General features: G+C 41.3%; 1 protein-coding gene across 2 annotated transcripts in view; it reads right to left on the bottom strand.

The window, feature by feature from the left end:
- FBXW4 (F-box and WD repeat domain containing 4) overlaps nucleotides 1–26,335 on the bottom strand; it is a 2,126,835-nt gene that overhangs the window by 1,832,882 nt on the left and 267,618 nt on the right. For both annotated transcript variants that reach the window (XM_044056341.1, XM_044056343.1), the window contains one exon: nucleotides 13,903–14,088. In XM_044056341.1, coding sequence (XP_043912276.1) covers nucleotides 13,903–14,088 — 186 coding nt within the window. The remainder of the gene's footprint in view (nucleotides 1–13,902; nucleotides 14,089–26,335) is intronic.

Here is a 26,335-nt window from a genome sequence, read left to right as displayed (position 1 = left end):
ATATACCACATTACCTGTGGTATTGTCCATGAAAATCCTGGCAGAGCCTGGTTTTCATATGTGAGAAAACACCTGAAGGGCTAAATCAGCAATGATGTGCTCCTTCATCTGTCTGGAAGACCACTGGCACTGAATTGATGAAGAGGCTGTCCTGGTTCCCCAAGCTAAGTCCTGTGTATTTGTGTGCATTGTCTGGTTGGAAGTGAGTGGGCAAAATGGAAGGTCTGGATTTAGTTGCATCAAATCCAGCTATATACAGTGCAGCTAACATAGAGAGTTTAGGTACCACTGGATCATTCTCATGTCCTAGCAAAGGGTACCACTGGAATGCTTGTTGCCATGTATCCCAGGGTTCTTTGAATCACCATTGCAGAAAAAGATTGAAGGGGGAGTAGGGAATGGAAGCAGGAGAAGAAGAGGGACTGTACTTTCTCTTGGGGAGAAAGGCAGTCATCGGCTGGGTATCCAGTCTACAACCCAAGAAAATCAGATCCTGGAAAGAGTTTAGAGAATATTTTTGCAGGTCAAATATGAATCCCAGTCACTGCAGTAGTGAAACTCTAAACTGAGGTGCAAGCCTAGAGTGTTCTAAAAGGCTGACTGGATGAGAATGTCATCCAGATAAGAAAAACATTTGTATTCCATGACTTATGCAAAGGGCAAAGGCTGGAGTGAGACACTTTGAGAAGACTTTGGGAGCTTTAGATAAGCCAAAGGATAAATAAGAGAAGTCAAAGTGCAATGAAAAGGCAAAGAAAGTACAGTTGTGTACCTACCATAAATGTAGATGTTCGAGTGTATTCACTGTTGCAGTCATTACTCTTGGGTTATCCTGCTGGCAGGCTACCCGCAGTCAGCCTGAATTCCAAAGTCTAGGTCCGGCGTCGATTGCTGTTGCCTCCTCCCTGACATCAGTGTGCCAGGGGTATAAAAGATGCAGCCGACGCCATTTTCCTCAGTTTTTCTTGCCTCAGATGTCAGGTGCCCCCAAATAGGTAAGCTGAAAGGTATGCCAATAAAGCATGCATGCACAAAAATAAACATTTCCTTCATCTACAAGCAAATACACTACATAAGTTGTATAGGATAGAGAAGTACAGATAAGTCCCAGCAAAGAAAAGGGGGATGGTGGGTGGGTAACCAGGACTGCAACAGTGAATACACTCTAACATCTACATTTATGGTAGGTACACAACTGTACTAAGTTCATCATGTTTCACTGTTGCAGTCATTACTCTTGGGTTGAATCCCAAAGCTGAGGATGGGTGGCTGGGCTAATAGGATTAGGAGAGGCTATGAGGCCCTGCAGAACTGCAGTGGCGAAGCCTGCTCTAGATTTAGAGTAAAGAGGTAAGTGGTAGTGCTTTGTAAAAGTGTGCACTGAACTCCAAGTTGGAGCCTCTAAGATGTCTTTGGTTGGTACTCCTCTGAGAAAGGCTGCTGAAGTGTTGCTCTGGTATTATAAGGCCTAATGTCCTTGGGCACTGATTTGTCATGCTGAGAATAGCAGAAACGGATGCAATGGCCTATCCATTTAGATATAGTCTGTTTTGAGATAGCCTTTCCTTGTGATCCTGAAGCATATGACACTAAAGGTTGCTCAGTCTTCCTGAAAGCTTTAGTTCTGTCCAAATAGAAGTGTAGCTGTCTGTGTATGTCCAAAGAATGCAGAATTTTCTCACCCTTGTTCTGTGGATTTGGATAAAAAGTAGGCAAGTGAATGGTTTGGTTGAGTGCCACACTGGACACCACCTTAGGCATAAATGCTGGGTTTGTCCTCAGAAAAACCCTGTCTGGATGAAAAATGATAAAAGGCTCCACAGCCATGAGTGCTTGCAACTCCGAGACTAGTCTTGCAGAGGTTATTGCTAGGAGCAGAGCTGTCTTCCAGGATAAGAATTTTATATCCGCTGTTGAAGCTGGCTCAAAAGGAGGCAGAGTGAGTTTTTCCAAGACATAATTTAGGTCCCATGCGAGAATTGGTGCCCTCCTTGGAGGCCTGATGTTTTTGGCCCCTCTGAGGTACTGCCTTATTAAAGGATGAGAAAAGATAGGTGGTTCCGTATTGTAATGGGCTGAAATGGCAGCGGCATGAATCTTAATTGATGAGAAAGAAAGGCCTTTATCCAGCATCTCAGTTACGTATTGTAAAATCTGAGGGATATTTGGTACATACGTGTCAATGCCTTGTTCCTGGTTCCAAGCACAGAATCTCTTCCATTTTTCTGCATAACATTTTCTGGTACTGGGCCTCCTGGCCTCCAAGATAACATCCATAACAGCTTTAGAAAGAGGATTGTTCTGAATGGCTACAGTATCCGCCATGCTGCCAGATTTAAGGTCCTGAGTTGGCTGTGCAGGATCTGATTGTTTTGTTGGGTCAGCAAGTGAGAAGTTTGAGGCAATACCCATGCTGGACCTTGAGACAAGCTCTTTAGGATTGGGTACCAGTTCTGGCGTGGCCAGTCTGGTGCAATCAGTATCATTTCTGGCTTCTCTTGTCTGACCTTTAGGAGTACCCTGGGAAGGAGAGGCAGTGGAGGAAAGGCATATACTGTGTGATTTTTCCAGCTGAAGGATAGGGCGTCCATTCTCCATGCTTACTTGTGATAAATCCTTGTGCAAAATCTCTGTAACTGGCAGTTGTGAGGGGAGGCAAATAGATCTATGTCTGGGTGTCCCCATTTCCTTGTTATCATGCTGAAGAGTTGTGGATCCAGTTTCCACTTGTGGGGATCCATGAGGTTTCTGCTTAGTTCATCTGCCAGAGTATTTGCTTTTCCTGGCAGGAATTGTGCTTGCAGGTGAACTTGATAAGTCAATGCTGTGTTCCATAAGGTTATTGCTTGTCTGCAGAGGGGGTAGGAATGTGTACCTCCCGGCTTGTTTATGTAGCACATGACCATAGTATTGTCTGTCTTTATCAGTAGCTGTCCTGGATGAAGTAGATCCTTGAAAGCTGTCAGGGCATTCTGAACAGCTAGCATCTCTTTCTGATTGATGTGAAGATGCATCTGGCTTGCAGGCCATGTGCTCTGAATACATTTTCCTGCCATATGGGCCCCCTCAGGCATAATCTGTTGCATCCATTGTCAGTGTCTGTCTGGCTGTGGGTAAAGTGAATGGCAGACCTTTGTTGTGTTGACAGGCCTCTGCCCACCATCAAAACTCCTGTTGCAGGCAGGGAATGAGGGTAATCACTGTCTCCAGGCTGTGGCAATGCTGAGTCCAAACACTTTTTAGATACCATTGTAGCTTCCTCATATGCAATCTGGCATATGGAATTAGTAGAATGCAGGATGCCATGAAACCCAAGGCCTGCAGGATTTTCCTTGCAGATAACTGGGTTTTTGTTGCCAATTTTTTGAAGTAATAAGTCAGTTGCTTTTGTTTGTCTGGCGTGAGATAAGCCATCTGGGCAGTTGTATTTAAGCTTGCACCCAGGAATATTATCTCTTGAGAGGGTACTAGTTCTGATTTATTTTCGTTTATTGTGTACCCTAGGCAAATTAGTAATCTTTTTACAAACGCCAGATGCTTTAGAAGAATGTCTTTGTTCTCTGCTTGAATAAGGCAGTCGTCAAAGTAGGGGTATATATGAATTCCTCTTTGTCTGCAGAATGCAATTACTGGTGCCAGGCATTTTGTGAATATCCTGGGCGCAGTAGATAAGCCAAAGGGCAGTGCAGAGAATTGGTAGTGCATTGATGCAGCTATGAATCTGAGGTATCTTCTGCAAGATTGTCCGATTGGGACATGCAGGTATGCCTCTTTTAGGTCCAAAGTTATGAGCCAAGCCTTCTTGCCCAGCATGGGAGTAGCTGCTGTAGAGTCAACATCTTGAATTTTGGAACTTCCAGAAACGTGTTTAGTATAGACAGGTTCAGTATTGGTCTCCAGGTTTTGTCCTTTCTGGGTACTAAGAAAAGTCTGGAGTAAAATCCTTGTCCCTGCTCTTGTTGTGGTACTTGATGAATGGTCCTCATGTCCATGAGGGCTGAAATTTGCTTTTGTCCCTCTGCCCATTGATTGTGTGGCAGGTCTGGCATACCCTTTGCCCTTGGTAGGGTGTGAAAATGGAACCTGTAGCCTTGAGACACTATGTTCAAGACCCATTTGTCTTGGGTAACCTTTTGCCAATTTGATGAAAAAAGTGCTAGTTTCCCCCCTAAGGGGGCTGCCAAAAGAAAAGTGCTTGGCTCTGGCAGAGGAAAGTCATTGTGACTGTTTCCTGTAAGGTTGTGATTTGTCTTCTCTGCTTTTGGAGGTAGGAGCACCCCATTGTTTAGGCCTGTATGAGCCTTGGGGCTGAGATCTGCCTCTGGGATGTCTGTATCTGCCTCTTTGTGGTTTGTCTGACACTGGAAAGGACAAATTCTTAGAAGGCCAGTTCTTGCTAAACCTGGGTGGCTGTACCTGTAAGAAATCCTTAACTGTCTGCATGGATTTCGCTTTATCCTCCATTTTCTTCCAACACCTCTTCTGCTTTAGTACTAAACAATGTATCATGATTTAATGGAGCATCTAATAATTTTGCTTTAACATGATCAGGCAGATTTTGTTCCTTTAACCAAGCATGCCTTCTAATAACAGAACCTGTAACAGTGGCCCTGCAAGAGGCCTTCAGTGAATCATAACCACATTGCAAAGTATGCTTTCCCACTTGTTCAGCTGCATGCAATAAATCCTGCAATTCCTTGTTCTCTGAATATTCAGTATTTGTCAACATTTTCTGTTTAAGCAGTGACATTAAGTATTGCTGATATTTAAGCATATGAAATTGACAATTCAAAGCCCTTATAGCCAAGGTAGCAGAAGTGTAAACTTTTTTCCCCCATCTGTCCAGTGCCCTAGAATCCCTATCAGAGGGGACAGGGTTTTTTGCAGTGGAAGCTTTGACCCCTTTGGGACCCTGAGATATAGTTTCTGGGTCAGCACGAGGTTCTTATATAGAAATTTATGAGAATCCGGGACACTGTAGTATCTGTCCGGTTTAGCAGGTGCAGGGGGTAAAGAGTCAGGGGACAGGCCGGACTCTGAAAATACATCATCTACAATATCTAGAACAAGTGGAGTAGCAAGGGGTCTGTGCTGTACAAGTAACAAAAAGTCTCTGAGCCTTTTCTTAGATTCAGAGTAATCCTGGCTTTCCCAGTGGAAATGCTCCCTCATGGTATGCAGGGTTTCCCCAAAGGAATAATCCTCAGGAGGAGAGGCTGAAGGAATGGATTCTTCAGCATCAGAGTCCTCATAGGGAGGCATAGAATAATCCTGTTCAGAAGAGGAATCAGAGGAAATAGAAACCTGATCAGAAGAATCATATTCTGTCTCTTATCTAGGCCTCTTATCAGGAGGGGGATGGGAAACCCTGATCAAAGTAATTAGGTCTTCGGCCATTTTAAGCATCTGTTTTTTAGGCATGGAAGTCTGAGTAGGAGAATGCTGTACTTGTTTCTTTGTCTTTAGAGCTGCTTTAGTCTTTGTCTTTGAAGCTGAAGATGGTTTAACATATAACTGTGTAGGTCTGAAAACACCCTCAGAAGCCGATGCCTGCTCAGCGGCTCCGGACCCATCTGAGGGAATGATTTCCGAGTGTCCAATACCTTGAGTATCCAGAGGCCCAGACGGCTCCACGTGGGAGTGGGAAGCGGTCTGTGGCTCTGAGGTAGTGGGAGCCAGGGGCTGCGAAAGCGCCTCACTGAGAACCGGCGACTGGCCTAATGGAGGCCTCGTCGTCAGTTTTGGATCTCGGATGCCTGTCCTTTTCCTTGTCCTTGCGTTTTTTGTAAACTCCGGTCGTCGGCTGTTCTGATGGCATTATATAATTAAACCTTCGGCCAAAGTAATGAAATGCAAAATCGAACCGACGCTTAATAGTGAGCTGGTTAAATCGAGCACAAAACCGACAACTAGCAATGTTGTGATCAGGGCCTAGGCAAGGAATACAGTAAGAGTGAAAATCCTTATGAGGTATTTGCTTCCCAGAAGAAATACAATTGTTAACTTTTTCTGACATCAGACTGGAGCAAGAAAAAAGTTTCCCCAATGGGGTACTTAGCTTTAATGAAGACTTCGGTTCTGAAATTCGTATTTGAAAATCTCAGGAGTCGGCCAACTGGCACTTGCGAACTGCTTTTGCTTTGGGCACTGCGCGGCAAGAAAGACTGAGGAAAATGGCGTCGGCTGCATCTTTTATACCCCTGGTGCACTGATGTCAGGGAGGAGGCGACAGCAACTGATGCCGGACCTAGACTTTGGAATTCAGGCCGACTGTGGGTAGCCTGCCAGCAGGTTAACCCAAGAGTAATGACTGCAACAGTGAAACACAATGAACATCCTGAGGAATTTTCTGCAGGTAGTGTGAATGGAAATGTGCAGGTATGCATCTTTCAAGTCTATGGAGACCAAAAAGACCTGAGAAAGGATGAAAGGAAGGAGAGTTTGCAGTGCTAGCATCTAGAAAGATGGCACAGCTAGAAAAGTGTTAAAGTAAGATAAATCCAGAATGGTTCTCCAAGTACCCTCTTTTTTTGGGACCAGAAAAAGTCTTGAATAAAAGCCTCTTCCAAGATGCTGGTGTGGCACCAGTTCTATGATGCCCCAGTGAAGGAGACGCAGTAAGAGAGGAGAAACTGGATGTACTTGGTTGGAAGAAGAAGGAAGAATACCCCTCAACAATGCAATTTCTCTCCAAGGCATCTTGTAACATTGCTGAATGATGGATAATACCCATTTGTTTATAGTGATGAATTCCCATGCTGGAAAGGACAATGTTAAACTTTTTGACAAGGGAATTCCTGAACCATGAGGGAATAGGTGGCAGCAGGAAGTCAGGCTGACTTGTCTGGAAAAGGAGGTTTTCCAGACTTGGAGTGTCTAGTAGACTTATCATGAAATCCTTTCCTTGGCTTTTTCCTGGACTTTTGAGAGTGTTTGTAATCCCTACAGGAAAAGGAAGTTGGCTTAGCCGAGTCATTTCTTTGATACTTAAGCAATAAAGTGAGAACATTTTTTTTAAAGTCCTACATCATTTTGACCTTCTCTTACAGAATTTTGAAAAGTTTTGTTGCAAAGGGTCCAAATAAAAGTTCCCAGTGACAGAATCCAAGAGCTTCACCTTTACATCTTCAGGTAGGGACTGTAGGCAAAGCCAAACAAATCTTCCAATAACTGATCCAGTAGCAGCAGCTCTGTAATAATCCTCTGCTGCATCATAGCTGCATTTAATGCCTAGCAACTTGTTTAGTTTGTCTAAGCATGGAAATTGCTTGTTGCTTAGAATCGGAATCCTTAAGATTAGCTGTTGTCTTATTAACAACCCCTAAAATGGACAAAAGTTACTTTATAATTTGAGCTTGGTAATTTACAGCTCTCAAAACAACAGTGGCAGAGGTCTAAACCTTTTTCCCATTCCTGTCCCTTGCCCTACTATCTTTGTCAGATGACAAACCATTAGCTGCTGGCAGAAGCTAGTAGATTTGTCAGCAGAACTGCATAAGGCAGAAGGATCTTCTACAGAATTTTTGTAAAGAAACTTAAGGTCCTCAGGTATACTGTAAAACCTATTGGGGTTCTTTGGTGCTGGAAGCTGGGAATCAGAAGTTGCTGAACTGAATGCAAAAGCAAACAGGAAGGCCTCCAAGACTGAAGGGATAAGACACAGCATAGGAGCCCCTATCCATCAAATTATAGTATATTTTTTGTACATCAGATACCTGTTTGGATTCCAAACCAAAGTGTGGAATCATTTTAGTTATAGTTTCCCCAAATGACATTTCCTGAAGGGGGGAGTCATAGGGCAAGGTGTCCTCATCATCAGAGGCAAGATGACGAGAAGACTGGATCTGTGATGAATAAGCTAAGGAATCTTTGTCAGAATCAAATTCCACCTCCACCACAAAAAATTCATGTGGTTTCTTCTGAGGAGGGAGGCGGAAGTGAAGGAGATGAAAGGAATGATGGCTATTTCAGAGACAACATGGCCTTATATAGGCCCTGCGAGAACTTTACCCATTCCTTTTCCTGAGATGTCTAAACAGGAAAAACATTTTTAGTTTTCTGTTTCTTTTTCTTAGGGGTGATGTCTGCTCTTACGAAGAGTGGCAGGTCAGAACCCTGGCAGACTTCATCAAAGTTCCAGGCATCCCTTCCTATGCAAAGATTTGAGGAATGCCCGCCAGTTCCTCTAAATCAATCACTCTCGATTCTCCCCTTTTCAACAGTATCGATACAAACAGTCTCACAGAGGTGAGAGATTCAGACACCATACCAGCATCTGGTGTGGTCACAGTAGCAGGTGTTTGAAAGATATTTGGATATAATGTGGATTCCTGCAGCATCCCAATGGGTACATCCAAATTAAAATGGGCAGCAGACAGTTCAGGCCAAGCCTTCTTTAACATTTTTTGGGGTGCAAGCAGGACATCCAAGGCAGAAGGTTCCTCCATCTTGGTTTGCACAAGGCACTTTTTCTGATATATTTGACTAGGAATGTTGAGAACAGAGGGTCTTATGAACAAATGACTGACAGATCTGACAGTTTCTGTAACTGTGTTCAGTCCCTACACAAAATAAGCACCAGGAGTAGAGGTCTTTATAAAGTATCTGTCTACCACAGTCACGTTTCCCTCTCTTAGCTGACATCAGCAAATATTTCAATGAAAGACACAGGTTCCACAATGGGGCACTTGCCTGTTTAAGTATAGACAATGGTGACTAGATCAATGGGAGTAAAGATCCTGCGTTCAGACTGGTGGCAAGATAGTCTAAGGGTTTTTTGCTCCTACATCCACTTACGTACCTATGCCCATGTGTTTAGATCATGCGCCAGATGTATGAGCATATGGAAGGATCATGGCTTTGGTACACTGCCCAGATGTCAGGTAACCTTAGTGAGATAACCCAGTAGTACTGGAATACTGTAACTGTGATCAAAGGAAGGGCATCGTTAAAGATAATAGCGCATGGGTAGAATTTTTCTCTGACAGGCACTCTTGCTGGTAATCTTTTCAGAATGGCACTGGCATTGGAGAAATCTCCACAATCACAGCAAAAACTGGCCAATACAACACAATACAATACAATAAATATCAAGCAAATGTACAAGCTAGATCAGCATAAAGAAGAATATTTTCCATTTGCTCTGAAAGAGATCTGCAAAAAACTGAAGGACAGACTACTGATAGTTTTTTGTGGCCATAAATACCTGGCAAAGAGTGCTCTCCCTTTCATGTCAAGTATTCTACTGATGTCCTTAGCGTAGAGAGGAGACTAGTTCCATGCTGGTAACATCCAAATAAAGCTCTGGAAGCCAGGCCAGATGAATGGACATTCACCTGTAGCTAATTCCCAAGCATAACAGACTGGTCAACTTAAAGGAGTTCCAAATGAGTTCTGGTGATACGACAATTTCTTTTAACTTTTACTCGGTCAGTAGGGTAATCTGAGCTACAACTAGAGTGCACATTGATTTTGATCAAGAACTGCTATATGACAGGACTTCTGGTGATGGGATGGTGCAATAGAGAAATGTATGCATTTATTGTCACAATAAGTTTTGTTTATTTCAAAGTTAACTGAAATAATTTAAGACCTATATTTTTTTTGTGGACTATGATGTTTGCAGATGACATTGTGATCTGTAGTGAGAGTAGGGAACAGGTGGAAGAGACCCTGGAGAGATGGAAATATGCTCTAGAGAGAAGAGGAATGAAGGTCAGCAGGAATAAGACAGAATATATGTGTGTGAATGAGAGGGAGGATAGAGGAATGGTGAGGATGCAAGGAGTAGAGGTGGAGAAGGTGGATGAGTTTAAATATTTGGGGTCAATAGTTCAGAGTAACGGTGAGTGTGGAAGAGAGGTGAAGAAGAGAGCACAGGCAGGATGGAGTGGGTGGAGAAGAGTGTCAGGAGTGATTTGTGACAGACGAGTACCTTTAAGAGTGAAAGGGAAGGTCTACAAGAGGGTAGTGAGACCAGCTATGTTATATGGGTTGGAGACATTGGCATTGACAAAAAGGCAAGAGTTTGAGCTGGATGTGGCAGAATTAAAGATGTTAAGATTTGCACTGGGTGTGACAAGGGTGGACAGGATTAGGAATAAGTATATTAGAGGGTCATCCCAGGTTGGAAGGTTTGGAGACAAAGCCAAAGAGGCACGATTACGTTGGTTTGGACATGTGCTGAGGAGGGATGCTGAGTATATTGGGAAAAAGATGCTAAGGATGAAGCTACCAGGTAACAGGAAAAGAGGAAGGCCTAAGATAAGGTTTATGGATGTGGTGAGAGAGGACATGCAGGTGGTTGGTGTGACAGAACAAGATGCAGAGGACAGGAAGAAATGGAAACAGGTGATCTGCTGTGGCAATCCCTAACGGGAACAGCCGAAAGAAGATGATGATGATGATGTTTTTTTGAAGTTGTAAAAAGTAAACAGCATTTATGTTTGACTAAAACTAGGAAAGTGAAGAAAAAATATTCAACTTGCTAGTTATATAACAGAAGCAAACTAAATAGAAGCAAATATGGTGGATGTTATGAACTCACATGCACTGGTCTCTGAAGAGCTGCAAAAAGAAAACTGAGACATAAGACAATTGCATTGAATTATATGGATAAAGCCCAACTACAAACCATGCAACTTAAGTTCATTTAGCAGCTTGGGCACCTGCTGTAAGTGACATACTGGAAAGGACTGATGCATCTGTGAAGAGGATGTAAGAGGCACGGGTCTCGGGAGCACAATTTTGTAACAGAATCCCTGCTATAGACAAGAGATCACATAGGAGTGCTAGCTCCAAGGGGGTTGGGCAGTGCTCTGTGGTTACGCTACGTGAAGAAGTGGGTGACATGCCCTGAATGATGCCCACTGCATTCCAAAATCTACAGTGGGTTATTGTGTGTTCACGGAGTGGCTAAAGCTTAATAAGTAAAACCTTTGTCCTTAAAGGAAAGTGACAACTCTCCCTGCCGGTCTGCTCTCACCCTGGGAGGAACAAATCGGCTATTTAGCTTTTTCCAGTCAGAGAAATGAGTGAGCTAATAAAATAAGCCAGTGGGGCAAGTTGACAGTCACAAGGGCAGAAGCAAAAAGGGCACATAAAAGGCACGGTATAAAAGAAAAATGCATGTATTTATTAACAGAGTTGGCAGCAATAAAAGAAAAGCAACTAATGATGCAGCTTGGAGAAAATATGCAAATTATAGGAGCACTAAATATGGAAGATGGCAAAGACTGAAAGATTGGGTTCCCTGTTGTAACTCTGATGCCTGTACTTGTAAGTTCTGGAATTATGAAAAAAAAAACTAAAGGGCAAAATCAAATTTCAACAATTACTGTTCTTCTTTAAAGTTATTTTCTGCAGGGTGAGCAAGTCCACCTTCACTCCCTCAATTGGGGTGTGGGGGGGACTGCACCCTCTATACTCACACTCTCTATATGTACTAACTCAAAGATTGTCATAGCCTGGTGTAAAGGGAATAGTCCAAGACACAAGGATCTTGAATTTGGCATATGCAAGTCTTCATTTTCAGACATACAGTTGGAACTTTCACTTATTATTTTCAGAATTTAAAACCATTACCCAAAAATTATGTAATATTTGTTCAGGATGAATTGGCAATTTGGACTGACTTACCTTTTAGACAAATTAAAAATGAAGGGACTCACAGACTTTATGCCTGTGGTATAACAGAGGCAGAAAGGTAAACCTAGAATATATGGTACGTCTTAAAACTTACAAAATTAAAAATCAGATTTTGTCCTTATTTGGTACCCAGGGAAGCTACGCAAGACTAAAGACAAGAGACTGATTTTTGGCAATGACTATAGTCTGTATACACAATGGCAAATAGCACAATTTTTCTATATGAATTAAGAACTGTTAACTAAGAAGGTCAACATTTCGTATGTCTTCCTTGGTGACATTTACACTAATTTTCCCAGTGGCTTTAGGGATCTTGTTGATGCACAAGCACTTTGATCTACTTATGATTATAATTGAAACTGAAAGAGTTACATCAGGAAAAGCAAACTGCAGAGGGGAAGAGGTCACACTGGAGAATGGAGTGACATCAAAGCTTTAAGTTTTGAATAAAATACAAACGTTTAGAAAAAATTCTGAAAATAAGAAGTTAACTTTTAAAACTTGCATGACCAAAAAACAGAGAGCAGTTTATATTACTACAAAGTAAGCAGAAAAAGTGTGGATCTATGGTCCATTTATTTTTCTTACATTCAAACTGCTACTGTCATGTATTAAATGAGTGAAATGTCAGCATTACAATCTAATAAATTAGGAAGTGAACTGTTTTTCAACTTGTTGGCAATAGTGAGAATGGAGAAAATGGTGAGGAAGACATAGCACAACAATGTAAAAATAGATATTGCTAAAACAGTGAACACTCCTACTCAAATGTAAAAAAAAATAAGGATAATAATTGTAAGACTTACATGGGCATTTATCCAAAAGTAGTGTTTTACGTGGGGCAGCAACCCTTTCTCCAGCCCCCATACTCATCTCAGAGTTCTTCACTATTTGGAAAAGGGCAAATAATTTGGGTTTGTGCATGCGCCTACGACACACACACACACACACACACACACACACACACACACACAAACACACGTGAAACAATATCTTTCTTTTACACCTGTGAATTTGAAGAAAGCTTCCATTTTTAAAATACCGTGCTCAAATTTGTTTTATTTAAGCACTAGTATTTTACTATACACATTATATATATATATATATATATATATATATATATATATATATATATAAACAGCTTCTGGAGATCTTCTGTACAACAAATAAAAAAGATCTATTCAACCACAAAGGAACCACCTGTTCTGCAGTACAAAATTCTTTAATAAATTATCCCAAAGTAAACAGTACACAAGTGCTTTAATAATCTCTCTCGTTGAAATGCAGAGACTGTAGACTTCATCAGGCTATTTTACTATGGACATATGGGTAACTCATTGTTCACATGACCTCAATTAAACATTCCTTTAAATGTTAAAAAACATCTGAAATTAACCGCTTGATTCAAACCAAACTTTATGCATGGATTTAATCTCAACTGCCATTTACATTCAAAATATTCTCTATTCCCCTCTTTAACATTCTTTGGTGCATGATCTAAAACTGCAAATATTTTTTTAAACTAAAGCAATTTATAGAGTGTTTAAAAAGTGTATGCAATTGATCCTTTTTATTATATAAATATGCTCAGATTCTACTAGTCTTGGCTGTATATAATTGTTCACAAGTCATACAGACAACACTGTAAACAATTTAATCTGATTTACATGTATAAAAACTCAGTGGATAATGAGATCTATTCGTATTTGCACAAAACGCTCCATTACCAACACTAATAAAAAGATACATATTACAATCATAACACTTAAAGCACCTAATTTGGTGGGTTAGGGAGCTATTAACTTTTTAGAGGTTTTTTTTTACTTTGATATTACTTAATAAAGAATGTTATATAGCAACATGAGTGGTTCTTCTACACAGTGAAGAACATTTTTGATTGTTTTCACAATAAATAAATAAATAAATAAATAAATAAATAAATAAATAAACTTGTAAGTAAATCCTAAGCAGACAATCTTTGGACAGCTTTACTGCTAAATGACAATACAGTTTAGCATCTGTCGTGCTAAGCATTAAACAAGCTACATTACATAGATCAGGATCTGATTTCCATAATATCTGTTTTAAAAATGGGCAACTTAGCAAATCACTTAAGACCAAAGTTATGGGGTTGGAATTTAAACCACAAAGTTGCAGCTAAGAAGTTTCACTCACACTGACAAACAAACACTAAAATTATACAGCTGTCAGGATGTGAATAGTTTCATCAGGTAGTTACAGTACTTTCCAGCTTACCCTCCTCCACTGATAATATGCGAACTGGTTAGCAGAAATCGGCACACATCCTCTCTGTGACCAGTGTACACAACCAAAGGTTTTCGCTTCAAACTATACTTCTCAGGCTGAAGTTTAAAAGCCCTAATATCAGCAGCTTGGGACAGATAAAGTATATCACCATCTAGCTGGATCCAAGGCAGCAAACTAAAACAAAAAGATAATAGTAATGACATAACAGTCAACAGGTTTAGGTTCCTACAATTTTTTCAGGGATCAAACAGGATTATTAAGAGAATAATTACAATACAAATAGAAATTTTTATGAAGCATCCTTACAGATATAAAAAAAAGATTAAAAATGCAATCTTCCATTATGATTCATATAGGTTTCTGTCTTCACTTACATTATATGGTATCCTGTGTACTGTATCACGCTAAGATTATAATACATGATAATGTTCTCCTCCTGAATACTGAGCCCTGTTCACTGGAGGTTGATTTGAGGAGAAAGGACAGTGCAACTTAGATGAAAAAAGCCACTCTCCATTGACAATGAGCACTGTGTCAAGTACAGTTTTGAGAGACCTACTTTATTACATGACAAATTAAAGTAATGCGGTGCACACAAAATGTAACAGTGCACTATAAAAATTGTGGTAGGGGTACTGATTTCTTCATGCACAATAACACTGTTACACACCTAAATATAGACTGAAACAGAATATTTGTGCTATTTATGCTACCAATGAGCTGTGGAACTGGTTGCACTGACAGAACAAGCCAAACTGATGAACTTCAGAATGAAGCCTTTCAAATGAATGTGAAATTTTAGGTATTGAACATTACAGAACAGATAAGGAACAAGACACAGTATATCATTGACGAATTTGCGTAATCTGCATAATTCAAAAGGGTCAACATCGATGCTATTTGATTCCTGGATTAGCAAGACCAGCTGTGGTCCTTGCTCTCTTTAACAGTCAGATGCATTGTTGTAACTCAGTTCTGTGTGGGGAGAGGAGATCATAATTCCAAGGGAAAAAAAAGCAAATCCTGGATATGGCGACTGCATTTGGATACTCAGCCAACACAGCATCCTTACCTCACCTAGTAAATCTCCCTACAGCATTGTTTATCCACTGAACTTATCTTCTCTGCCTACTGACGACACTGGTTCAATATATTCATTCTTGCCCAGGATAATTCAACCCACATGGCAAACATGGAAGCCCAGCCAACCTCTATTCCTTCTGTTGCCAGCCTCATTGCACTTGGTATTTTAAGACAGTATAGAAACTGCTTCATGCACAATGACAACCAACTACTACTTGACCAACATGACAAGATTTGTGAAAGATACAACTATCTATATAACCTGGAGGGAACCTCTCAACTATACAAATGGTAAGTAAGCAACACAAACTTACCCAAAAGTCCACAACATAACACTAAACCAACATATGCTGTGATTCTAAATAAAATTAACTTTACAAGCCACCAAGAATCATGACTAAATAGGATTGACAGCTAACCACTAACACAACTCCACCATACTTTAGACTCCAAACCTTCCACTGCACCTAAATCTGTGTGTCCAAACAGTAGAAATATCCTAGCAACTGGTGACTCCATCATCAGGCATACTAACTCTACACTCACTAGGCTGCATAAATACAGGGTGAGAGTTGTTTGACTTTCCAATGCCAAGACCAATGACATAATGAGGGCACTACAGTCCCTCAATAAGACAAATATGACTACAACCAGGTTAAGGTTTCATGTAGGTGTGAAGTGAAAAACTCAGAAGGACATGCAGACAGACATACTGGAGCTTGTTATGCATGTTGAATGCAGGAAATACTATGACTCCAAGTTGAAATTTACCCTCACCCAGAACGATACCAAGATACAAGGAGAATACAAGTTAAAACTACTCACTGTTCAACTACATTATTGTCCAGGACTGCTCTAGTGGATACTGGATGGCAGAGATAATAAAAGTTTCTAGGAAACAATGGGGAGCCCTGTTATGAGCCCTAAGATATGACACTGAATTTTGTACATTTAGATTCTTCAGATGGCAATTTTATTTAAACTCTTATACCCCCATTTAGGTTGCACAGAATATACCCTAGAATTACTCCATTTGCTGGAGCTGAAGGGGATATGCCTTAGAGGACTGGTTTCATATCCTGTGAGAATGCCCTTCCTTAGAAAAATTTAAAAGGGACCTGCAAGATATTTGTAATATCCTGTCCTCTGAGCCATTAGAACTTTCCCAGTTCCTGTTTTAATTGGGTTGGGAAAATAATAACTAGAGGAGGGGACAATATAATTCTAAACTTATTGATGTCAGTAGCTTAAAAAATATGTACTAGTGGTGGGAAACTAACAAACCTCCCCATAGTTCAGAAGTAATCAAATTAATAAACCACATTAGAGGTCTGAACTTAGCTGTAGCTGTTGACCATAAAGAAGCAAGTTATACTGGATAAGTGGCAAAAAATGACCCCTTCTATATGACAATAAAAAATTTAATTTCAACCTGATCTGTGCCTACACTCCATCTCTTATAGAATCCTGTGTTTAATTTGTGTCTTGCATTCTGTGTCTTTAAGGACCCTAGTTTCTCTGATCTCCTACACCTCCACAAAACAAATGGGTCTACAAACACTGAAAGTGAAGACTTGACATTACATCCACAAATGAATATGACATGATAGACAACATATTTATTACTCAATGATTCCTCCCTTTTGGAATTATCCGCCATTATATAAAAAACAGTGACATCTTTGCTTCCTCTAAGGTAAAACTTCAGGACTGCATGCACATCTATGCATTTAGCCTGGGCCTGAATTGTTTTGCACTATGAGGTTGGATACTGACAAGGAGAGGTCCATAAACTATTTCTGCCTTCTAAGCTCTAGGAGTCTATGAAAGAGAAGCCTCAGGATAATAACAGTCACACCCACACTATTCTGGATCACAACATTTCAACTTTAGCCTGAAAAAACTGTGATCACATCCTTCTGAATTTGTGGAAGCTAGATGGTTTTTAACCATCACACCAAGCATAATTGAAATATCCTACCATCTAAAATCACTAACAACCACGCACTGTCAAATTTTTCTTGGATATATCTTCCAGGTCTGCCTCACAGTGTGTATTGAATAATCAGCTTCCGTAAGACATGCTGTCAAGAATCAGCTAGGGCAGCAAAAGAAGCTCAGGCCAGAAGCAGAGGAAGGACATATTGAGTAAGTGGCAGAATACAGCAGATAGCTAAGAATCATTTCAATCACAACCTTTAACTCCACTGGCAAGTGACTAGAATTAACCATCACTGAAATCCAAATGTTCTGAAAAAAAACAAACATCAAGCATTTATGGAACAATGATGATCCCTAAATGGGGATGAAGTATATGTATGTACCTGCTGTCTTTTCTTTTGTACCGATGCCATTTTTATAACTAGAAATTCTACTTAAAGTGAGAGATTCTAATTCACTTCATGGAAACTATCACATATTACCCACAATACTTTATATTACAAGCTATATGTAGTAATGCTTCTCCTTCAGAGTTTGGCCTTGTGGTCAGTGCCCTTTCCTCAGAGCTTCTTCTTTGTGGTTCTTTTTTTTTTTCCATTTTCTTAAATTAATTTTATTTTTAATATGCTTTCACCCTCTGATTACAAAGTGTCAACACCTTTACAGCACGGACTGTTTTCATACACATTTATATAGTTCAAATGGATCACAGCTCCTCTATCTGACAACCCCTAACTAAGAGTACACATGCATTTATAATATCTGCCTTAACCTTTGCAGAGTGTCAGAATGTACCACTGTACACATTCATACTATGTAATTCTGCTTAAACTGAACTAGTCTAGTTTATTTCATGGGAAGAACATATATTATTTTTGATTCTTAGCATTATGAGATATATGCAATAATGTTATTTAGAATTTGGCTGTTTGACTATGTGGCCACTGCTCTTTGAGGCGAAATTTTTTTTTCTCCCAGCTATTGTTCTGAGGGTCATTCTTTCTTCTTGAGATACTAAGTATGCCCACTATGAGAGAAATGAGGACAACAGCCTGCAATGTGTGATTCAAAAAGTGAACTGACAAAAGTTCTTATCATACCAACTGGTCTACAACAGACTCCTCTGTTGATGGGTAGTTGACTGGGTTAATCCTTTCTACCAATAAAAATTCAATATGCTTCTGGAAGATACCACATCTGAAATACATAAGCTACAGTTCTATCATACATCATGACAACGACAGGTACACAAGCAAGCTTTATGTACAGCCCACCAATCTGCCTCTTAGTCAATATTGAGTAACTTCCAAAAATCAGTAAATGACAATGGCAACCTTCTATCTACACAATTAGCACATAATAAGTATATACCTGCCAAACTTAAGGAGAACTCAAGCAGTTGATGCTGGATAGAGGAGATATCCACCACAGCTTCATGGAGGAAAGTATATGTAAACCATCAAGGTGAGTATTTTCATAGAGCATATAATAGTGTAATAATTTACAGATATCTGTATAGATATAATATATATAAATGTTTATACATACACATTTGTATATATAAAAACATTAAGGACTCTCAGTTGATTATCATTCATTTGGATGAATTGCTAACAGTTACCATCTAAGTGCTGGAAAAACAATTTCTTGGCACGTAATAGTATGCAACCATGGTATGTTTTTTCTAATATTGCCAAAGGACAGGCTCTCAGAGTTTCTAGGTTATGCACAGAGGAGGATATCTTTCGGAGAGAGAGACTCAAGTGTTAGTTACTCACTTAAAAGTCAATGGTTAAAAGGAGCAGAAGTTATGAAGTATGGTCATTGATGCTAGTCATTTGAGAAATACCCAGGGTACACCATGGTTTAATAGAGACTTTAATTGTCAATGACAAAATACTACTTTGAGAACTTAATGTTTCTAAGCACCCAAGGGTTACTTTAAAGTACAGTAGTGATATCAGCGATATATGTTGCATTATCAAGAACAAATGGAAGATCCTTCTGACTGATCAGGGTATTAGAGAGATTGTAGGAGATAACCCCTCTTCCATGTTCAAGAATAATATGAATCTAAACAGAATGTTATCTAGACGTGCTTTAAAACGTAATGTGAGAGAACCCTTGAAGATTGGTACATTTCTGTGCAGGCACTGTACAGCTTGTCAACGTATCAGCAAAGAGAATCAGTTTCAACATCCAATCACGAGAAAGATACACTGTCCTCTCATTTGCCTGCGGATTGCTCTATCAAAAATGACATACATTTAGCTAGGTGTTAGCAATGTCCTTCATTTTATGTGGGTAAAAAAACAATAGGTTGCTTAAAGACTGCATTTGCAGCATATGAGTGACATAAGGCTAAAGTTAAAACATAATTCCATGGCACAACATATTTTGTTGAATGTTAACCACAGGTCTGTGTTCATGGTGTTACAGAAAATGAAGTAGATGAGAGGGGTGGTAATCTAGTGAACAAAATGGAGATAAAGGAATCTAATTGGCTAGCCGAGCTACAGGCTGACAAATCACCTGAATTGACTGGTGTGCTTCCTATTAAGCCAATTTTGAAAGGGCAGAGACCCTTTTGCTGATTGGGTGTTTTTTCTTTATCTTTGGAACACTTTGCATTGAAAGGATAGATATGAAGAAGGGATCATACCTGAAAGAGCTTATCCGTTTTTTATATTGTTGGTTTTACATTTGCACATCTTTTATTGTTTTTATATTAAAGCATTTGTTTATGAGTTACAGAGTAGTGGTCTGCATGGTTTTGCTCACTAATGAAGCCAGTCTTTGAGAACATTCAATCCACCAAGCATTCTAAAGGCGGAGGAAGGAGGAAGGGAATGTCAAGGATTAGTGAAGATCAACAACACAGATGGAACATTATGGTAATACATAACTTCTTTAATTGATGTTGTCAGTCTTCACATAATTCCTGACTGTGGGACAGAGTCCCTAACTACCTGAATCTTAGGAGGTCTCATGGAAGAATATTACTGAGCACCATTGAGCCGAATGATGCGCGTCCCCTAGAGACCTGGTCCAGTTTGTAATAAGTAATAAGGGTATGAGGAGATGCCCATGTTGCCGCTGCACAAACATCATCTAAAGATGCTCTGTTATGAAAAACTGCAGATAATGCTATCTATAGCTCTCGTATAGCTCTCACTGAATGTGCTTTTACAGGTCATGGTGAGTAGAGAGTCTTTTTATTGTAAACAAAGGTGATACAGTCCTTAAGCCATTTAGCTAGCGTAACTTTAAAAATTGAACTCTCCAAAGAAACTGAAGAAAAGGCAATAAAGTGCTGGTCCAATTTTCTGATATCCTTCGTTCTGTGAAGGTAGAAACGTAGTTGTCTGTGAACATCTAGTAAATGCAAACAGTATTCCCCTTTATTGGAAAACTTGGGAGAGAGACTATGAGGTGTAAAGTCTGATTGATATTTGACTCGAAAACAATCTTTGCTAGGAAAGATGGATTTGTTCCGGAGGGAGACCCTATCCTTATGAAAAATCAAGTAGGGGGGTTTGCAGGACATGGCTTATATTTCCGATATTCTTCTGGCAGACATGATAGCTATTAAAAATATAGTTTTCCAGGACAAGAACTTTAAATCATAACTTGCTGAAGGTTTCAAGGGGAGAAATCAGAGACTGAAGTACCAGACTCAAATCCCAAGGTGCCCATGGTTCTTTATATGGAAGTTTGAGCATTAAGATTACTTTCAAAAAGGCTTTACAAAGTTTATGTGACATAAGTGATGAATCACTGAAACAAATATGGACGTCAGATATTGCAGCAAGCTGCACCCGAACAATACACGCTGAAGCTCCTGTCTCAAAGAGTAAGGCTAAGAAGTCTAAAACTTTGTGTACGGGTGCTGAATATGGGTCAAGATTACAGTCTAGCGACCATTTAGTAAACGTTTGCCACTTGTTATGATACAATTTTCTAGTTGAAGGTTTGTATTGGGCCAGAATGATGCATTGGACTGGGGAAGAGAGGGAAGGATGCCTGGCAATCATGGGAACTGCAGAAGCCACGTAGTGAGCTTAAGATGTTGTAGATTCGATGAAGCAGTCTCTCCGGTTGGGACAATAGGTCTGGAGCTGGGTCCAGTATCAAGGGTTTCCAAAGTAGATGAGGCCATAGGAAGGCAAACCAGACTTATCAAGGCCAGACTGGGGCAATGAGGATTATTCTGTTTTTTGACCTGTTGGCTTTCTTTAGAAACTGATATATTAGTGGAATCGGAGGAAAGGCGTACAATAGACCGGGAGAACCAATCGTGAAGAAGACTATCTCTGGGTGACTCCACCGGCGGGGGTGGGATTAGGGCAAAGTAACTGCTGCACTTGTTCAGAGGGGGACTCAAACAGATCACAGCAAGTTTGGTCCCAGTAGCGGAATATCTCTTCTGCCACCAGTGGATTGAGAGACCACTCATGAGGCATAAAGTTGGTTCTGCTCAATTTGTCTGCAATCACGCTGGAACTCCCCAGAATGTGCATTGCTACAAGAAAGCAGACCAGTCAGAAGATATTGCCCATTGCCATACTCAGAGCGCTTCTTGACAAAGAGGGTAAGATCTGATCTCCCCTTGCTTGTTGATGTACCAGACTATGGACATATTGTCTGTTTGAATCACAATCTTTCCCAAGGGGTTTCTCGAAATGCCTGCAGCACTAGTAGCACTGCCCTCTTCTCTAGAATGGTGATATGCAAATTGGCCTCCAGCTGGGACTTAGTGCCTTGGACTGTCTTTCCCAGATAATGAACCCCTCCCCCATCTAGGAAGCGTCCATGGCCAATATGGCTTAGGGCTGAGGAAGGATAATTGGGAGACCAGAAACCAGTGAAGAATTCACATGTGATATCTGGTCAAGGGAACTACAGTAATACAGGCTGCCATTGCTCCTAGGGCCTGTAGAATGAGTCTTGCTGTTACTTTTTTGCTGCAAATGATCTGGCTTGCTTGGGATCGGATCCTCTGGTGGCGTCTTTCTAGGGGAAGAGACACAATGCATAGCTCCAATGAACTCCAGCTGTTGTGATGGTTCTAGATGAGATTTTTTTGTAATTTATAGTAATGCATAAGCTGGAACAAAGGAGAAGAGTGTAATCTCGTGCCTTTACAAGTTGACGCCTGGTAGGAACTGTAAAGAGCTATTCATCTAGACATGGAAACACTCGGAATCCTAGCAGTCTGAGATGAGCTGCTACTACTGCCATGCATTTAATGAACACCTTGGGGGCTGTTGTGAGACCAAAGGGCAGTACCCTGAACTGATAGTGAGTGGCTCCCAGCCGGAAGCACAGGAATCATTTGGACCGCTTGTCCATTTTTATATGGTAATATGCATCCTGAAGATATACTGAGCACATCCAATCATCTTATTTCCAAGAAAGAAAGTATAGACTGAACTGAGACCATCTGGAATTTGGTTCGTTGAACTGATTTGTTCAACTGACTGAGGTCCAAAATTGGTCTCCCATCCCGTTTTCTTTGGCACCAAAAAGATTCTTGAGTAAACTCTGGATCCTCTCTGGTCTAGTGGGATTGCCTGGATGACTCTTTAGTCGAGCAGTTTTTGAATTTCTAATTCTGCTGCTTCCCTGTGACTGGGTGGAAAGTCTGGGATTCTTCTTGGTCCTTTTGGTTCGCCTGATATGAGAATGTTATAACCTCTGGTAATAATCCTCTGCACTCATTTGTCCATTATTTTTAGCTAGGCAGATTGGTGCAAGGATAATCATCCCTTGACCGTCTCCAGAGGAAGGCAATTGGGCCTCCTTTCAGGAGTGCTGATAGGCGTTACCAAGGAAAGAGTCCTTGGAACCCTGATTCTGTGGGCCATTTCTGCCTCTTGGATGGAGTCCTCCATTACTGCTTCCCCCTCTGCCCTGAGGGAAGTCATTGCCACATGAGTCCTGGAAAGGCCTTTGGGTCTTTTTGAACTATAGCCTACCACTTTTCTGGTTCCTGGAATAGGACCATTGAGGAATGGAAAAGCATACGCCCATGGTAGAGAGGGTCTTCCCATCTTTCTCACATCTGGCTAGAGTCTCTTTAACTTTGGGTCCAAACAGGGATGACCTGTCAAACAGAGCATTGATGAAAGAAGACTTAAATGTCTCTGCAAAATCACATAAGTGCATTCAGGCATGTCTCCTGATGGCTACGCCTGAACCCGCTGCTCTAGTCGTCCCTTCGTTAGCAGGAGCAATTAGCCTCAAGGACATATTGGAAATAGATTCTTGGGTGTCGAGCTGAGAAGCAACTTTGTCTCAAAGCCCTTCAGCTACTGTTCCTGACAGAGTATGTGAAAGCTCTTTAATCTGATCTCTCTGAAGTCTGGTAAAATGTGTCATATAGTTCAAGGACCCAAAAGCAAAGGTTGATGAAGCATATACGTGCTTCTTAAATCTATCCATTGTCCTAGACCCCTTGTTGAGAGGATGGATAGTAGGACTTTCGTCAACAAGTTCTTTCTTGGTGGCTGCCGCTACCACCATGGCATCTACAGGAATACCTTTGGACCACTGCTGCTCATCTTTTGGGGCAGAGAGAATACGGTCAGGTCTCTTAGGGATTGCTTCAACAGAGTCGGGTATCTTCTAAGCCAGCTGAGCAATCAGTTTAATAAGATCGTCAGTGAGAGGAGAGATCCAAGAGGTAGAGGGCTGGGCGCAAAAAGCCTCTAGGTATACTGATTCCTTTGAGGACGGTTGGAGGGTAGTTCAGCCACCCCTCTGTTTAAGGATTTACGGGATATCCCTGAAGGAAATATCTTTAGGGGGTGACTTGGGGGAACCTGCATCCTCTTGCACTTTTTCTTCAAAGGTACCTCTTTGGTGGAGTGCTCTGGAGAGGTATCCAAAGATGACACAACCAGAGTGGTTTGGTCCTGAGACTTTTGGCCCTCTGTCCCGGGGTACAGACTGGGGGAAGCTCCAGTCGAGGAGACAGAAGCGATGTTTGGTCCAACAGGGAAGGCAAAGACTGTTTGTCCTCAATGGACAAGGCCCCCTCCATAGCCAGAAAGGCAGGTCCCTCCATAGAGGAATGGGAACCTGGAATGAAATAGACTACATCTGAAACAAGGTCCTATCCTGCAAAAAGGAGGCCACCTCCAACATAGAAGCCAGGGTTGAGCTTACATTTGCCGAAGCCCCAAGGGGCATGGAAGGCTCCGAAAGTATCGAAGTCGAACCCTGCCCCTCGGAACCAAAAACAAACCCCCAATCGTGGGAGGTCTCCAGTTCTGACAAACCAGAGGAACTCAGGGTAACTATCAGTGTCAGAGAAGGAGCTCTGACCAGCACCGACACACTCAAAGCCAAGAAGGTCGGCACCAGGGGCTCTGAAATCTCACCTGGAGTTGAAGGACAAATAGGGAGGGGTGTGGAAGAAGGTAAGGTTCCAGAGCTAACAAGGCTAGGAACCATGGAAGGAGGTAATCCCATCACCATCAGGAGTTGGTCCACCAGTCTCATAATATCAGACTCAGATAAGCTCTTGGTGGATCGAACAAAAGAAGCCGATGGAGACCTTGGTGGCCATGCCTCCAAAAAAGGACTGGGGGCATGGCGCACAAAGGGATCCACTGATGGAGAATAAGTTGTGTGTGGTAAAATTTCAATTCAAGAGAACTTTGGTTCCAAGTGGTCAGGTGCTACAGAAGTGAGTGTTGTCTGCACTGATACCAGTACTGAGGATGACAGTGCTGAACTGGTCAGTGCTGACAGCACTTAAGACTAAGTATCTTGTCTCAGCAGTGTCGAGGAGGCTGTCGGCACTGTGAAAGATTTAGCTATTTTAGGAGGGGGTTCTGAGGAATGTGCCGGAACAGAGTGACTCTGCTTTTTAGGTTCTGTAGAGGATGACGAAGAGGAGGAGCTGGCTTTGGTCTGCAGACGAGATAGGGCCTCTTTAAAATTAGATTTAAACAGGATTTTTAAGATCAGCTTGTTTTTGTGATCTATCAGAGTTCTGGAACTAAACCCATCACAGATCACACAATATTCCTGTAGATAGACCAACCTGAGACAATAAACACAATGAGGGTGTCCATCTGAATTGGGCATCTTTCACACATGCACACACACACAAGCACGCACACGCACACACACATGCACACGCACACACACTGCTGAAGAAAGTTATCCGAATGTAAAAGGGAAGAAAATACTCGGTTTACCCAACGATAAAAAAGGGGAGAAAAAACACACTCATGCACACATGAAAGATTACCTAGAAAGACTACCTAGAAGAGGAGCAGGTAGAAAAGATAGAAATTAAGGACAGATATTGAAGATATGATATGGGAAAAACTAACTCAGAGTTTGAAGAAACGCTAACATTCAAGAGATTGGATAGAAAGTACAGTTTTGTACCTACCATAAATGTAGATGTCCGATAGACATGCAACTGCAGTCATAACATGTGGGTTGTCCTGTCACAGGCAGCCCTCGGTCGGCCGGATTTCAAAGTCTGGGTCCGACGTCAGCTGATGTCGCATTTCTCTCCGACGTCAGAGCGGCTGGAGTACATAAGCATCAGCCGACACCATTTTCTTCAGTGTTTCTTGCCCCAGATGCCAGGTGCCCTCCAGGGAAGGCTGTAATCAAATTGGAAGACAAAAACAGGATTCCAAACAAATAAATGAGCAATAAAACAAATACACCATAACAGATATCCCCAGCTAAGAGAAACAGGGATAGGAGTGGACCCTAGGCATAGAGGAGTATGGAGGGTGGGAAAATCCGACTGCAGTTGCATGTCTATCGGACATCTACATTTATGGTAGGTACAAAACTGTACTATGTCCTTCAAGAATGCAACTGCAGTCATAACATGTGGGTAGAATACCACAGCTTAGCTGGGGGAGGAGGAATGCTCTAGGAAAAAGATGGTGTGGCAATCAAACCCTGCAGGACTGCCGAAGCAAAGCCTGCTCTGGATCTGGAGTATAGAGAGAGATTGTAGTGTTTGGAGAATGTATGCATGGAGCTCCATGTAGCAGCTTCTAGAATGTCCTTAGTAGGCACCCCTCTTAAGAATGCTGTAGAGGTGGCTGTAGCTCTGGTGGAATGTGGTCTGACATTGGCTGGAACAGTCTTTCCATGAAAGGAATAACAGAATCTGATGCAATGTCCAATCCATTTTGAAATAGTCTGTTTTGAAATTGCTTTTCCTTGGACTGCAGAGGCGTAAGCTACAAAAAGTTGTTCAGACTTCCTACTGGCCTTGGTTCTGTCCAGGTAGTAACAAAGTTGTCTGTGAATGTCCAAGGTATGCAACAGTCTTTCCCCCTTGTTCTCAGGATTGGGGAAGAAAGCAGGCAGATGAATTGCTTGATTTAAAGAAACCCTAGATACCACCTTT

This window comes from Protopterus annectens, chromosome 14.part0 (assembly GCF_019279795.1).
Source record: "Protopterus annectens isolate FY-2018-M chromosome 14.part0, PAN1.0, whole genome shotgun sequence".
In the NCBI taxonomy this organism is placed as follows: domain Eukaryota; kingdom Metazoa; phylum Chordata; order Ceratodontiformes; family Protopteridae; genus Protopterus; species Protopterus annectens.
The sequence above is the reverse complement of the archived record's forward strand: the minus strand, read 5'-3'. Positions and strand labels throughout refer to the sequence as shown.